At 39.4% G+C, this 17,397-nt stretch overlaps 1 protein-coding gene across 1 annotated transcript in view; it reads right to left on the reverse strand.

The window, feature by feature from the left end:
- The window catches only part of adgrl3.1 (adhesion G protein-coupled receptor L3.1), a 137,616-nt gene that overhangs the window by 97,698 nt on the left and 22,521 nt on the right, over positions 1-17,397 (reverse strand). Inside the window, exon 3 of the mRNA XM_034081404.2 lies at positions 1,011-1,176. Within this exon, the coding sequence (XP_033937295.1) occupies positions 1,011-1,170 (160 nt within the window). The 5' untranslated portion in view covers positions 1,171-1,176. The remainder of the gene's footprint in view (positions 1-1,010; positions 1,177-17,397) is intronic.

Here is a 17,397-nt window from a genome sequence, read left to right on the forward strand (position 1 = left end):
ATAAACATTACAAGATAAAAGTTACAGTGCAGTCTAAGATATGAATAGTTCAATTATTTCGGTTCTTGATTTTTAATTTATTCACAGAACCTCCCTTTGGAAATCCGAACATTTCTGTCCCGATTGTTAATTTAGACTGATTGTTTTCACCATGTTATGCTCGCATGACATCCACAATCGAACCCTGAGCCTAAGGCACACCTGTGCAATAATCATGCTGTCTAATAAGCATCTTGATATGCCACACCTGTGAGGTGGGATGGATTATCTCGGCAAAGGAGAAGTGCTCACTATCACAGATTTTTTCAGATTTGTGAACAATATTTGAGAGAAATGGTTATTTTGTGTATATAGAAAATCTTTTAGATCTTTGAGTTCATCTCATGAAAAATGGGAGCAAAAACAAAAGTGTTGCGTTTATATTTTTGTTCAGTGTATAATAAGTAATTTATCTTAATGTTAAAGTAACTTGCCAACACCCGAGAGGACTTGTGATCAAATGTATAAAGAATGAATGTTTATGTTCTTCAGATGCTGATTTGTATGTATTAATTAGATTATAAATGTATGTACATCTAAAGTCTTAAAAATACTTTTTACGGCATGTCCTTTGCAGGGGACAATGGGATTTGCTTCCTATCATCTTTAACCATTCATCAGGAAACAGAGCACTAAGCGGATCAAAAAGATTATGTTAAAAATGATTGAGGAAGAGCCAGATATTGTTCTTTCACGGGATAAGAAGCAAGCAGTAGAGCAATTGTAAAAAAAAAATAGATTTATATTCATCAACCGTATGTATCAAATTATTTAAAAATGTAATTATTATAATTTAATTTATTTAATATAAACCAAAATAGGTTTTTGCAATTATATACAAAAACTAAATATTTAGATATTTTTTCTAATCAGGTTTTATATTACGGAGCAAACATATTTAAAAAACCATACAACAATTGCAGTTCAACAAAACAGCACTTAAATCAGCCTCAATGTTGTCTTTCACTTACCAATGGCAATGGGAGCAAACAAGGTGAAGACGAAGAGCAGGCATCTGGTCCACATGACGTCTGAGGGTGACCGGGAAGTAAATATGGAGGTACTTCCTGCTGAGCCCAGACGGTGTTGTGGTGAGCTGTTTTTCTCACAGCTCAGTGTTCCTGACACCATACAGGCCTGCAAATAAACAGAGAGGATGTGTTCACTTGGATGCCACTTCTAAACACGGTGCCTTATCTTCGTGTATTAGGAATATATAAGCTATCACAACAGACAGTATTTGTCCTTCTACATTTCTTAGCTCCTTATGCAATTGTCTTTAGCAACCATTAAACATCTAATGAGTGAATTTGCTATTAAAGTTGTTTTTTTCGACATTTCCTAAACAGTTTACCCAGCTTCATATCAGACAACCAACTGCAAATTGCATCTGTGAAATATATCCTTCAAACAACAATGGAGCTTACTGATCATACTGATAAAACTGCTTAAAACATTACGTTTAAAAAGTGAATGTATGGAAGTAAACCATTTCTCTGATATACAGTTACTATATATACTCATTATAGATTATTGCCTTAACAAACAGCCCTTCACTTAGACTAGACACTAATCAATAATTACCTTAAACTATGCTGAGAGAAATACAAAGAGCATGGAATGATTAAGAAGCATTATAATAATAACTCAAAGGATCCATACCGGCTATATGAAACAACTTTTTAAACTATGAAGAATGTATAATATGAGAAAAAGTCAAATCAGATTTAGGGTTGAGTGGTGGTGAACAGTGCCTTCCTATATAGAATATTTACAAGTGTTCTACACTCTAAAAACAAATGCCTTGGCTCAACAAAGAAAATCACCAACAGTTTGCATCGATGTTTATTGAGTTAAGACAACTTCTAATGAAATTGTCTTAAAGCAACAAAGTTATTTGAGTTAGGGGAGAAGGCTTTTCCTCTACAATCAGAGGTGTTTTTAATTACCACTTACTTAATAATTGGTATTATAAACACAAGTTTTGAAGTTGATTATTCAAAAGATGAAGTTGTTCCAACTAGTTTTACCACATGATTTAAAAGGAATTTTAAGTTGTATGTACTTAATTACCATCATTGTGAACACACGTTTTTAAGTTGACAACCATTTATAAATGAAGTTGATCCAAATATATTGTATTCAATCGTTTTTTTTCTTAGCTTTTTCATGTTTTTGCCTTTAAAGAAATAAATTAATTCCATACAATACTTGAACTGGTTAATAAGAGCAGAAGCCACTTTTCAAATTGTACACAATCCTTTTCCCATGCCATTGCTGTCAACACCTATCCATGCTGAACGTTGCTAAGATATTATTGATTGGCTTCAAAATGTAACTGACAGAGAGCAGTGCTTTTGTCCTGTGACACTGTGCCCATGGATTTTATTTTATTTCAAGATTTGTAATTACGTCGCTAAACTCCTTGAAAAGGTCCTCTTCCTTTTCTCCAAGGTACACGGCAAGGCAGCGGATGGCTATAGTTCTCTGCATACTTCAATTGTATTGTGCTATTTTTGAAAAAGGAAAAAAAGAGAAATTACCTAAATGAATATATTCTGAATGGGAGACTGCCAACAACTTGCATTTCAATGACAACTCTAAATAACGATCCTACCTCAAGAAGCATGTCCTTGATCTGCTTCACGAGATTCATTTTGAATAAAAAGTGATATCACAATAGTAACCAAAGTATTTTTACTCTCACGGTAGCCTACACTTTGTATCCTCTCACAGAACTATTCACCTTAAAATGTCCTTTGTATATTTCTATTTGTCTTAACTGGAACTTGTCCAGGCATGTTAAGTGGGAGTGGACTTGAAATCCTTAACTCAAGGTGTAGAACAATTAAGTTATCAAGCCATGCATTACTTACTACAACTTGAATTTTGTTTTAAGTCAATTAACGCAGAAATCAGAGTTCAAATTACACACAATATTAAGTTGATGTAATTACCAACATTATTACATCAACACAACTTATAAATTAATGTTTGCAACTTAAAATGTTTATCTAAATCAGTTAACTCACATTTTTATCTTGCAACCATGCATTTAATTAAGTGGAGGTGAAAGGTCGCCTGAATTCGTTTTTAGAGTTTTTATTGAGTGACATGTCAATCAATAGAAAGTAGGAGATAAAGTCGATAACCATCAAACTGACCCCTTCATTATGCATGTATGTGCATTGTTACAGAGTAGATTTCAAACATTTACATTATGATATTTCTACTCCCACACACATTAGTTAAGCCCCTGTCACACTGTCCCGAAATTGACACCAGATGGACACACGAATATGGAATTGTGAATTTCGCACGAAGATGGCCCCAAACTTGGTCAACAGCCAAGCAACAGCGGAAGCAAGTACGATGCCTACAGAAGGCCACGCGATGGCACCCGAACCACACACGAAAATATGGTCGTAGACTTTACTGATGATTTAGAATGTATCCAGACTCAACGTAAGAGCTTGTGCCTCTTCGGGGGTGCTAACATTTAAACATACACTTTATTCTTTACTTTCTCCATCTTTATATGTAGATTAGAAGATATTACTTATCTCCGTCATGTTGTTTCCAAAGCAACAACAACTTCCTATCAACAGCGTAAACTCGCCTTCAAAATAAAAGCATCTAAATAAAACAGGAAGTTAACCTAAATTACATTTAACTACAATGAAAATAACAAAAACAATGTAATATCCTTTTCAGAAAATGAACCTTCGCAAGGTCCTTCGGCAATTTTTTGGCATGCCAAAGATTTTGCGACCGCTCACGAAGTTGCTGCCGGAGCCTGAGAAACTCCACCGGCGGTCATACGATGGATTAAGATGCCCTCACGAATGGCCCGAATTTGAACATTTCCTTTATCGTGTGTCCATCTGGTGTCAATTTCGGGATAGTGTGACAGGGGCTTTAGGGATTTCATTAAGTTGTTCTTCGTTTTTCTATTGATTTAAGTGTCCTAAATTATCTCACATTAAGCTCTAACTGGTTCTAATGCACAAAAACACATATTTCTGTAGCATTTATAGCTCCAAAACAGCAGAAATGATACTGAATAAACACTAACAATAACGGTAAACAATAGACCATTATGCAGATTAATTAAAATCTGTAAAGGAAATGTAATACTAAACGTTTTTAGAGAAACACAACACGTTGGTGCCTAATGCCGGCATAATGATGCTTCTGCCTGTATTAGGTTTCACTTCACTTGAAATGCCGCATCAGCATCAAAGTGTGAAATGTATTGATGTTCCAATCTAATTGTTCATTTCATGGTCTATCAGCGATAAACAATTAATAAGAGCATGGTCTCAAAGATTAGATATAGCAGTGACAGACTGGTAGGCACCATGTCTTTATCTAAACTGATTAAGCTGACCAGAATTGTTCAATCACTCGCTCTTTCGCCCACTTGATCAACCGACAATTAACTCAATATCCTTCTTCACTCCAAAAATAACATTTTTACTATGAAAAACTATTCGATTTATGCATATTATCTGTAAAAGGTGGAGGTATTTGTTGTTCTCATATTTTAATGCTTCACAAGTGTCATTGAATCACCTTTTGTCCTTTCGCAATTAGCATAGTTGATGTTAAATAAACATAATTTTTCATGGGAGTATTTCAAAGAACAGCAGTTCTGTTTTGTGCCTAAATGTTTAGTGTTCTCAAGGGAACTCATACCCAGCCAAGTAGCATTTGTGTGTGTCACACTGAGAAAGAGGGACTGCAGAAATGTGCAACAGCCGGGGACAGATGGAGTAAAGCTGACAGCCAGAGCCATGGGAAATACATCATGTGTAACAGAGACTATTGATCAGTGTGACCATATCATTTTGGCCCAGCAGAGACTAAGACAATAGCCAGCTATCTCCATCATGCCATGCTGTGATGGCGAATATCTGCTTTGGCACAGCGTTGCCCTTAGATATTTTTGGAAAGCTACAACTATTGCTATTAGAATGCCAGATTTTCAGAATGACGCAGACCTTTCCATAACCACCAGAGACGTACAACATATGCATAATGCATCTTCTGAACATCTACAATGACAAAAAGCCTCATGCTGCAGACAGGACAGAGAGACAGATATACCCAGAGAGGCACATGAACACTGCAGCTCTGAATCTCTGGAAACAGACCCATACCAGAGACAATCACTATGATAATAGCTGTGTAGTCATCTGGGGCTTTTATTGACTCTGTTCTTTTTGGGTTGTCAAAATAAATCTTAGAAATTGGAAATCTATTTAAAATTGTTGTGATAAAAACAAACAGGCTGAAAACTATTTTAGCCAAGTGATTGTAGGAAAACAATTTGCATGCCAGCATAAAATAGGCAAATACCATTTTATCCGGTCAGTTAATTTTAATATTCTGGAATTAAAATGTTAAGCTCTGAATACTAAGAAATATATCTGTATTGACTAAAAAGTAATTATTTGGTTCATGTTCAAAATACAACCTTTGATCTATTGACAGAAAACAATGAACTGCTACTCTCGAAAGACTTACCAAAAGCTGAAGCACGCTTTTTATCTAACATTGCTTTTCACAAGTTTAACATCTAACTTTATTTCTTTCCAACTGTCTACAAAATACCCTCAAATGCTGCCCTTACAAATGTATTCAACTTTTCTCGACATAAGGAGCTGCAACTGATTTGATGGATAGTGCATCCATAATGGCACCAGATTGATAGTATCACAATAGACAGACTTTATTCTTCTTTCCGCTTAAACAACTCAACAAGCTGCCCCATTTTGATTGATTTGTCCCTAACCCGGTTGAACATGAGCAATCTGACCAGCTGTCCCCATCTAGACACAGGAGGCATACGCTGACATATGGCAGGACGCCACCAGCCACAGCATTCCACTGTTCCATAATTCAAAAGCTATTCCATCACCCCGTATGCTGCGCCACCATCTCACCCATCAGTTAATTAACCCTATCATTTTCCACCATGCTCAGGATGTCTCAACCAGACAATAATTGTGTTACCGCCTTGAGCGATCCAGGAAGAATAGAAACTCAAATCACTCAAGTTATGTTCATTATTCAGCAGGGCGACATACTCCCATATGTTTGGATAATGACGTTAAAACATGTTCCATCTACAGAGTCCTTGTTGCATAGACAATAGCGATCGCCTTAAGCATTGCCCACTATCTCTAACCTGTTTCCTTCCATTATCTTAATGTGTTCGTTGTTTAATATATTATGGATAAACAGGCAGTAATGATGCTAATTATCAGAACATATGCGTTGCGTTTACACCTTGTATTATCACACGATCGCATATGGTTTGGCAAACATAGTATGCTCCATCTGAACCCACTCACGGTTAAAACTATGAAATTATTTAGCTTTTTATTTTAAATCGATTCTATATTTCTGATCTTGAGCTAGTTATATCCCATGAGGACCGCCCTGACAGATAAGCAGCATCTGCATAAAACTGAGCAAAACATCAACTAATAAGCAGGATCAGACTAAAACAAATGGCCGTCCCTAGATCAAAGTCCTTTACCTGCTATTTCCATCCATCTCTGCCACAGTCCGATTTGCTCGGTAGACGGCAATTAATTATTCCAGAAAGATATACATTCTTTTTTTTCTTCTTTTCAGACTGTTTTGCCAACTTAAATATACTTTAAGATTAGATTCGAAGTTTAATCTTTTCAAATGCAGTTCATTATTATTTCAATGACTACCTATCATTTAGGGCACCACACTGGGACAGTTTTGTTCCCAGAAGTCAATTGGTTTCTGTGTTTTATATTTTCCTGCCCTGAAACTACTTTTCCTGGGTCGGCATTAATATAGCTGTTGCTGGGGCTTCTACACTCACAGACTATATTGCATGCATCCATGAACTAATTGATGTTGGGCTTATTCTGTGCACCCAGGCAGTCTGACCCTGTGTGTGTGTGTGTGTGTGTGTGTGTGTGTGTGTGTGTGTGTGTGTGTGTGTGTGTGTGTGTGTGTGTGTGTGTGTGTGTGTGTGTGTGTGTGTGTGTGTGTGTGTGTGTGTGTGTGTGTGCGTGCGTGCGTGCGTGCGTGCGTGCGTGCGTGCGTGCGTGCGTGCGTGCGTGCGTGCGTGCGCATAGTCCCCTAACGAGAGAGTCCTGCCTGTCACAGCACGCCTCATTCGGGGATTCTCTTTCACTAATGAGTGCTGACCGGACTGGGCTACCTTGTCAACGCACAGCACGCACAAATGCACGTGCATGCGCCCTCACACACACCACCACATTCACACACACACACACACACACACACACACACACACACACACACACACACACACACACACACACACACACACACACACACACGCTTATCACTAGGAGACCAAATGCCCTGCACACCCTCAGCCTCCGGGCAGAGTCTAAAATATGTCCATCCTGCAATAGTATTCTACCCTGTGCATATTCCTAAAATAATATTATGTGAACGTGTGTAAAGGACACATTTTTTATTTTTCATTCTTATCTGTAACAGTAAATGTTCTCCTTAATAAGAGTGGAAACAAATGGTATTATTGAATTGTGAAGGTTTTGAAATACAACATGCGTATCATAAGTAAAACACAAGATATTTGTTGATGAAATACAGTCGAGAGGCAAAATGTGATGTTTTTGGAAAGCAATACAAATGCACTGATGCATATACCTTTTAATTGTTTTAATATGAATTTAGGTATACCAATTTGTTATGCAGGCGGCTATAACTGCACTGGAAGAAACTCGGCAGTTTATGCATTGTTTTTTCCCCTGGCTATTTTCTCCATTTAGTTTTTCTTCACCTGTTCTTTTCTTCCCTCGCTTTAGTCTCTTCAGTTGTTCATTCTTTGCTCTGTTGGAGAGAACTCTGAGCGGAACAAAGCTCAGGGGGCCATGCAACGTGTTCAGTAAAATGGCATGTCTCCGCCGAGCTACGGTAAATTACCTCCAGTTGGCTTGCTAGGGTAGGTTTAACCACTATGGCCCATTTGTGTATGTGTGTGTGTTTGTGCATGTGTGTGCGTGTGTGTGTGTGTGTGTGTGTGTGTGTGTGTGTGTGTGTGTGTGTGTGTGTGTGTGTGTGTGTGTGTGTGTGTGTGTGTGTGTGTGTGTGTGTGTGTGTGTGTGTGTGTGTGTGTGTGTGTGTGTGTGTGTGTGTGTGTGTGTGTGTGTGTGTGTGTGTGTGTGTGTGTGTGTGTGTGTGTGTGTGTGTGTGTGTGTGTGTGTGTGTGTGTGTGTGTGTGTGTGCGATGGAGTAGGATGGAATGAGGCTGTGTGGGTGATTGAGTAGTGTGGCAAATTATCATCAGCGCAGGTGCAGGGTGGGAGAATTTTGATTACTGACTAGGGATGCACGATAATTATCGGCCCGATAATTATCGGTCCGATATTAGGAATGATGACGTCATCCCGATAAACCCGATACCAGTATTAATAGCCCCGATAATATACAATATATTTTTTGGGTAAAAAAAAGAAAAAAATACTGCGGTGTGGGTGGATTGGGATGAGGGGCGCTTGTTTTTCACTCGGCTCCTCCCGTTTTGCCAGTACTGTGGTATTAGTGGTTTAGGAAGAGGGGAGTTCTTCACAAATCCAGCGCTCCCTAATACTTCGAACCTGATCAGTCACCTGAAACATCGCCATCGCTACGATGGTGTGTTAAAAGCGTACGAAGACAATAATACAATACAAAGTGTGTGTGTGTGTGTGTGTGTGTGTGTGTGTGTGTGTGTGTGTGTGTGTGTGTGTGTGTGTGTGTGTGTGTGTGTGTGTGTGTGTGTGTGTGTGTGTGTGTGTGTGTGTGTGTGTGTGTGTGTGTGTGTGTGTGTGTGTGTGTGTGTGTATGTGTGTGTGTGTGTGCGTGCGTTGGAGCTATGTGCAACTCAAGGCATATGCTCGAACCAGAGCTGCCTGGACGCTGCAATCGTGCTGAGTGTGCTGACTTTTCGTACAATGTCCCGCTGTCTGGCTTCCTGCATAAAGTCAAGTGCTCGGCGCAGTTGTGGCGAAATGTCGCTCCTCTGTTTTCATTTAAACAGCTCCTTATATCCGTTAGCGCAGCTAGCTAGCACCAGATGCTAACAACAACAATGCACGTAAGGTCTCTCTCTCGCTCGCTCGGACCACACGTACACACCCCCTCCCGGTCCTCCAGATGGCCAGTCGGTGCCTGCCGGTGAGCGTGGAAGTGTGGTCTGCCACAAGCGGGCGGCAGGAGCGGGTCTGTCAGCATCAGCTTGTAGATGGTATTTTAAACTCGATGCGCTCTGAAACTACGGGACGGCCAAGGAAAAAAAATACACAGGCGTAAACCTGTTTTTATTATCGGTTATCGGTATCGGTATCAGTCTTGAGAAGCAGGAAGTTATCGGTATCGGTTTCAAAAAACCAATATCGTGCATCCCTATTACTGACCATATATATATATATATCCCCACACACACACACACACACACACACACACACACACACACACACACACACACACACACACACACACACACACATACTCACTCCCACACACAAACACAACTTCAGTTAGCTAATTTGCAGAAAGCAGCTGAAGAGATGACTAATCAGGATGCGATCTGGTGGGAGTCTGGCCTTTTGACCTGTAATGAGACATAAGACGCAAACACCGGCACACACTTATGGGCACAATGCAAACAACACACACAAATACGACATGCACACTAAGATGAGTGATTTTAAAGTAGAAGGCCCGTCCTCGTAATTGCCCTGTGCTGATGATGCCGATACTGATTAGCGGCGACTGGCTCCTCGGTGTGACTAGAGGCTTCTGGGTAGCATATTGTCAACCCACAACAATATGAATGTCTTGACATGTCAGCCACAACATGTATCCGTACTGTTGCATGTTGGGGTGTTTTGGGATGGGGGTAGTGCCCATACAAGCCCCCTCGGAGCACATTAAAATCACAATTAGGAACGAGTTGATGTCACATGTTTGTGCCGACCAAATCGTAACTCAACAGGACAAACACGCATGTCAGCTTGTGCCTCTCATTTTCAATCTATACATTCGGTGGGTACAGCCAGATGCAGTATGGCTGCACCCACTGGCTGTTTTCTAACAGGCATATATACTGTAGACACACAGGCGATTGCACATGTGTATATGTGACTGTGAGTGGGTGGGTGAGGGGTGGGTTCACTGTAGGAATGTGCACAATTGTCACCATGCCCTAAAGATAAGTGGCCTGCCTGGCAATATATTTCATACAGCGCTGGTTGTAAATCTTTTGTGTGGCTTCACAGCAAAGAACTGCAGAGAGTAGCCTTAAAGGTATAGGTCACCCCCACATCAGTGTCACATTTTGGTCATTGTGGTTTTCAAATCAAGGTCCTCTGTGAGAAAATAATGGCAGTATTATTAAGTATTGTCTAGTCATATTTCGTATAATGGTTGATTTTCTTACCCCCCTATTTGTTGGTTTATTACATTTCCATTAGGCCTTTTCATAGCTTTTTCAAAATATGTTCAATGAATCTTTCATTCAATTTGTATATGATCAAGTATAATGAACTTGGACTGAGCAGAGCAAGGCTGTATGTAAACTCTTTTGCAAAAAGCTTGAGAAACATTTATACTTTAAAGAGATGTACAGGTATCCCTTTAAAATAATTTCCACACTAAAATAGTTCAAAGCTTTTGGCTGCGCACCTCATCCTCTTCCTCCGTGTTAGACATTCTATGCCGTCAGAAAACTGCGTCTGGGGAGGCTCCGGCTTTGACCGGACCACTGCTGTTTCCGCATGGCTGCCTCTGGCTGCTCTGAGGACGCTCCCAGAAATCCGATGCACTGAAACCACTCTGAAAATCAACCGACGGTGAGCTCGTCTGTAAGGCACTACTGTTTTGATTCCTCACTGCCTGGCGGCTAGACAGACACCATGCTCTGCTCTGCTCTGAACTTTCTAATGCTTCAGTCCAATCAACTCTACACTGCATCGCTCCCTCCTGAGACAAGACGGCTAAGGCAAGGACGTGAGAGGGAGAATAGAGTGAGGAATAGTGGAGAACAAGAGACAAGAGAGGAGGGGAGGGGAGATGAAGGATATTAGACAAGGAAGAAGTTAAACCAGGAGAAGCATAGATGAGGTCAGGAAAATGGCTGAGCATGATAGAGATGGAAAGATGGGATAAAAGAGGAGATACAAAGGGATGGAGACAGAGGATGGGGGGAGGCAGCGAGAGAGTGGGAGTGCCAAGAGAAATCAGAGAGAGCCGAGGAGAATCTTAAAGCGAGTTAATAACTTTAGGCATTTCACTTTTTCCTCCCTATACCGTCAAATACTTAAACAAAGATTGGTTAATGTAATAGGACATTTCTAATTAAATGACAATGCAAATATATTTTGAAAAGAGCAGAAACTGAGTTGGAATCTGACTTTTCAACATTTGTTCCACCATAATAAAATGATTATGCTCTAAAAATGTACATTTAAAAAAATCACGTAAAACTGACAACTGCAGCGATTGAACTCCAACTAGTTTTGAGCGCTTTACTATTAGCAAGGATTTCTCCAATCTGATATATATCTTCACCATTATACCAATTATCTTTACAATTCAGATATAAAGGTTTTGCTAAATGCTAACTAATTACAATGCCCTTTAGATTGTCCTTACAGAGTGCAATATTTGCATTTATTTACTACTTTTTTTGTTTACCTTCACACTTAACAACCTTTTTTTTCTTTACTTCTTTATTTGTTTATGTATTTAGCCTTCTGCTGTTAGGCACTAAAGTATTTCATTATTATAATTTTAAGCAAATTCCATTGTAGCAAAACATATTTAATACCTATTAACATTTGTCACGATAGAGAGGGCGGATTCGTGCATGACTAGTTAGCTAATGAAAAAGCAAGGAAAGCAAAGCATAAATAAATTAATTAATGCATAAAAATCCACCAAATGTTGCACATAAAAATACGCACGACACACAGTAATACATATTCCCACACACGCATGTGAGGCCTTTCAAATCTGCGTGGCATTGCACCCGAGTAACCCATAAGGGGGAAGTTAATGGTTTACAAAACTGCCTCTGATGCAATCAATTATGTCAGCGAGAGATGCAGTGATGTTGATTCCACTGCCACTGCTGTTGTTTTCCTCCCTTTGATTCATCTGTCTTCTCCTTCATGCCACCCTTTCTCTCCCCCACCGCCATCTCCCTCTCTTCCTCTCTGTCACTGTGCTGTGAACCCAGTACTGTCACAATGGATCCGTCAAAGCCGTGCCTTAAAGCCAGCGGCAGAGAGGCAAAGTTTGTGTGTGCGCGATTGTGTTTGTGAGAGAGAATGATAAAGTTGTCCTGTACAGAGAACAGCCACCTCAGCAGTGAGTGATGCTGCATCAATACAAACATGGCCTAGATTTAAACCCTAATGAAAGGGACAGGCTTAGTTAACAGGAGAATACGGTCAAATCTTTCCATTTCGCCTACTCTCAAGCTTTTTATAACATTTCAATCAATTTTTTCAGATCAGCCATCTTCCTTCATGTATTGTTATCAAGACTGAAAATACTTTTACAGTACACAACATGCAAACTTTCAAAGATTTTTCTGATTCAGCAGTTCAAAAAGTTCAAATGTATTCCACTAATTCAGTCATAAAAAAAGTGATTCCTGCATAAAACATGAAGACCAAACCTTTGCCTCTTGCATTACAGAGCAGATATGAACTGTGTATATCAGAGTTCTGAAATATTTATTCAAAAAGGCCTTTCTGGTGCCCTGTTCATAACTTAATAATGCGCACCAACACTGGTGTATACATATAAAAGAAGGCACTTAGCTCTGGATTGTCTAACTGTTGAGAAAATGAGAGAGATAAGAGGAGAGTACATTCATTTGCACACTGTCACCTTGGCTCCTGTGTAAGAAAATGTGCTGTTGGACACAAAAAGAAATATTTCCTTTGCAGACATAGTGGAATAACATTAACACTACAATCTATATGAGTCTCTTTGGCGGCTGAGCAGTGATGTGTGTAAAATGTCTCACGACAGATGTCCACAGTGATATGGGACTATTTGTCAGCAAACGATTTTGTTGGATGTTACAATTTCACTTCCCTCTCCGGAAACTAAATGGAAAATCTAAATTGAAGAAGAGATTTTTTTTTCTTCAAAGCTTACCAGAATGAAAGAGACGCCGCGGTGTTGATTCAGTGCAAGAAATATACCTGGAACATTATACAAATCAAGACGTATTCCCATTCCCTGTTGGGTGTAGGCTGAGCTTTAGTTTTCAGCATGCTGGATCTAAAATTGGTTTGGCATATGATTGGATTAGGGTTCAAACCCTCATCAGCCTCATGGAGAAAGCTATAAATATTATTCGTATGTTATCAAACATATGTCAAAGACCTATTTTGAGTCATTTACCCTCCATTTGCATCGCATCCACTATCAGTATAATAATATTCAATGGTGTTTGAATTGCAAGCATGTAAGAAACCTCTGCTCCATGATTGCAAGGCGATGTGGTTATTTTCTGCATCGGCACAGACCACAATTGTTGCATTTTTTATCAGCTGTATTCATCACTTTTATGAAATAGCATAAAAATGATGATACAATGAGCTCCAGCAGAATGTATGGGGTGTGATTTTGAAGCAATCAATGGAGACAGCAAAGGTAAACACAGTGCTAAATGTCAGCGATGGTGATTGCGCTGCCACAATATCATCTCCGGGCGGGAGACCCAAATAACCAAAATCAATAATCTAATCATTTCATATTCAAATCACGCACGCCAGAGGCCTGGATCCTATTGCAGTTTAATATCCCCTGTGAGCAGATGTATTCCAATCAACAAACCAGGATGGCCAGATGCATTGAAAATACAGTAATTCAAAGGAGCGGTGGGTGGACCACAATGTTACCGTGTATTTCCATTCTGTAATAGATTTTTGAATGGTCTATCTGAGGCTGATGTTCATGCAGTGTTTCCATACTTCATACATATTACATGTTGTTGTTTCATTTTATAATGCTATTGCAATAATACCTAAAAGGGTGCTCAAAAGTGTATATACATCTTTTCTACACTGCCATGTCATTTTACATAATGCGATGTCCTTAAACTATGTTTTGTATTAAAATAACATACAATATTCTAGATTTGAGCATAACGGTTGTATTCACAATACAAAGCAAATAAATAGTGACAGAATCGCACATTCACAGTATTTAATATTCTGAATTATTTTTATTTTGCTTAAAAGGAAATCAGCTTCCCATAAAAGTTACCAAGGTAACGGTTTGTAACTGTATGGCATAATTTACCATTAAAGGGGACCTCTCATACAAAATGCACTTTTTGATGTATTGTATACATAAATATGTGTCCCCGGTGTGTCAGGGAACTCACGCAGCGTCAGAAAATAAAACCCTCTCTCTTTTCCTCTGTAGGCCTACCCAGAGCCGTATAATAGAAGAGTTACGACATCTCCGTTCACTCCAATGGACCACTTTTTTACAGCAATGGCGGATCGTGGAGCCTCTCAATCGTTCCCCGGAAGTTAGCGCCAAAGGCTGGCAGAGCTGTGGAGTTGCAGCATAATAGACCGTTCGTGACGGACTTTTAAAGGTAAGAAGAAGTTTAAAGATTTATATTGCGGATATTATCAGTACATCTGATTCTAATGAACATGTGTATTAAAGGATGTCAGTGGATTATCCCTAAATTAGTAGATTTAGGGAACGTTTACAGATAACAGATTAAGCTAGCATACCGAAGCAAGTTAGCAACACACGTTGAACAGCCTTTCAATTGTAAATTCCGTTCTCTTAATGTCATTTCGTCCAACATGTTGAATTAGAGAAGAGGGGCTTCTAAATGGGATTGTATGCGGGGGTGGAGGGAGTTAAATATTAGATAAATATAACTTTGGTGCGTGTAAGAGTGAGTGTTTTTAGCAGAGCCATATTGTGTCCTTGTGATTATGTTGATTATTACCTGTCTGTATAATGTTGCAGCTCAGCTGATTTTGGATTGATGGCAAAGGGAGAGGGACTTAACTGAGAGTGAAAACACAAGGTAAGTTTAATACTACTGTTTTATATAAGTAAGCATACTAAACATGTATTCTATCACTGTATTATATAAGTAATCTTGTTCGTAACCTACTGTATGGCAGGTGGAGGGGCAGTGATGTTACAGGTGGAGGAGCAAAACTGCAAGACTGCAAACTCACAAGACAGAGAAATCAAAGTTTGTTCTCCAGAGAAGAGGTTGATTTCACTCCAATTTTTTCATATTTTCTAAAGATGTGGAAATGGCACAAAAAAACCTTGAGAGCTGTAACCAAGACAACTGTAACAACATGAGTAGAGAGCCACCAAGGTTTTTCAAGTCCCTCACTTACTCCATTTTGCCAACCCAAACTTCCAGGTACATGGTACAGGTACACCTTGCTTGTTTTTGTTGTTTGCGCTCTTCTGGCTGGGTGCTGGCAGGTGGAGGGCAGTGATCCCTTCCCATCTTCCCTCAATCTTTGAGACTAATGTAAGTAGAAGACATGGCACTGTAAATGTTCGAACATTTAAAATATTATACCACTTAAAAATAAGAAATATTACTTTTGTTACTAAGAGTTCATACTTATTATACCTGTGTCACCTTTCACACTATCGCTGTGATCATGAGCTCTGGGCTTTGTAGATACAGGGGCCCTTCTCTTTTTGACCACAGGGCGATGCACGAAGATGATGGGTATAGCCTCTGCTCTCAACCAAGTATTGCCCTTTTTTGTCTTGACAAACGAGTGACTTGAGGTTACTTCACACACAGAACAACTCAGTTTTGTCTGCCCACATACATATTCCATAGTGGTTGAATACACAGTATTAGGAAACACTTTATACTTACTGGACATGTTATACTCATTACATACTGTATATAAAATATGACCAATAATGTGAGACAACTGATGTCTGTTACTGATGCCATTTGTCATACTTTGTTAAACTCACAAATAATAAAGTTCCATAACTTCAGTTGGGAACAAAGACCACACCTTATCTCCCCAAGGCATTTCCCATCCAATAGGTGTGCTGTGTGTATAACCCTTTCTCCTGTCTGTTACTCACTCTTTCAGCACAAGAACCAGAGGGGGATTCAATGGAGCCTGAATACCTGCACTGAGACCCTCACCCTGCACCCTGGGTCTCAACTCTCAGTGTTTTTCAAGCCTTTCCCTGTTTTTTTGTATTAAACAAAACATTAAGCTTTCCCAATGGTGTGGTTTTCGTTTTGTGAAAAAGTGCAAATACAGTGTTTGTATATAATTACATCACATATTTTTTTGCTGTTGGTCGTGAAATTGCTCCTGCTCCCTCCGCTCTGTGTCAGTGGGGAAGCCGTACATTCGTACTCCTTTCTCGGAGCGATTTGAGCATCCCCAGGCAGCACAGCAAACCATGGTGGCGACTAGGAGGCAGCACAGCAAACCAGGACAACACGGAGGAAAAGGCACAGACAAACTGCATGATATGCTATTCAATGTTTATTGAATTCCATATATTTGCAATGGATGTTCCTAAAACAACACATTTAACATCATCATCATCATGCTGCTGCTGCTGCTGCTAGTCCTTTGATAGTCACCTGTCGGTCTCCTGTCCTTTCTGAAAGCCATAAAGATGACATTAGTCATTTAGATAACTTGTGTCCTCAATTACCATGGGATTACTGAAACTACCATGGATTTAAGAAAATGGTAGAAATTAATCTAATCTGAATTGTAAAGCATTACTTTAGATCCCCTCCCTCTAAATATATCAATACACATTAGAAAGTGATGCTCCTGACTACCATACAAGTTTAAGAAGATTATTGGTTTGAAAGAATTCAAAGCTATAAATAAACAGCAACAGGCTCTTTAACCAAGGCACTGTTAGTAACATGTAAACTAGCTGTTCACACTAATCCTAATATTATCACTTAATATTAGCAAATTCTATTATTTTTAAAAACATATTGATGTAAATACATACACATATCGATTTGTTGTATAAATATTGCAAATCAAAACCTTTATTCACTAATAATTACCAACAATCGTAGTTCTATCTCCTGTTATCAATGCATTCACATTGTCCGCCATGAACTTCCGGGGAACGATCCTCGTCTACATGAACCACGTGACGATAACCGTTTTTGGACTTCCGTTGTCGTAACTCTTCTATTATACAGCTCTGGGCCTACCCAAATCTCTAAAAACGGGGGTACAACGGAGCTGATCCAGATTTGCGGCCGATATGACGTAGTATCAGAAATGTGGACCCACGGCA

Source organism: Pseudochaenichthys georgianus, chromosome 1 (genome assembly GCF_902827115.2).
Source record: "Pseudochaenichthys georgianus chromosome 1, fPseGeo1.2, whole genome shotgun sequence".
Taxonomy (NCBI): Eukaryota; Metazoa; Chordata; class Actinopteri; order Perciformes; family Channichthyidae; genus Pseudochaenichthys; species Pseudochaenichthys georgianus.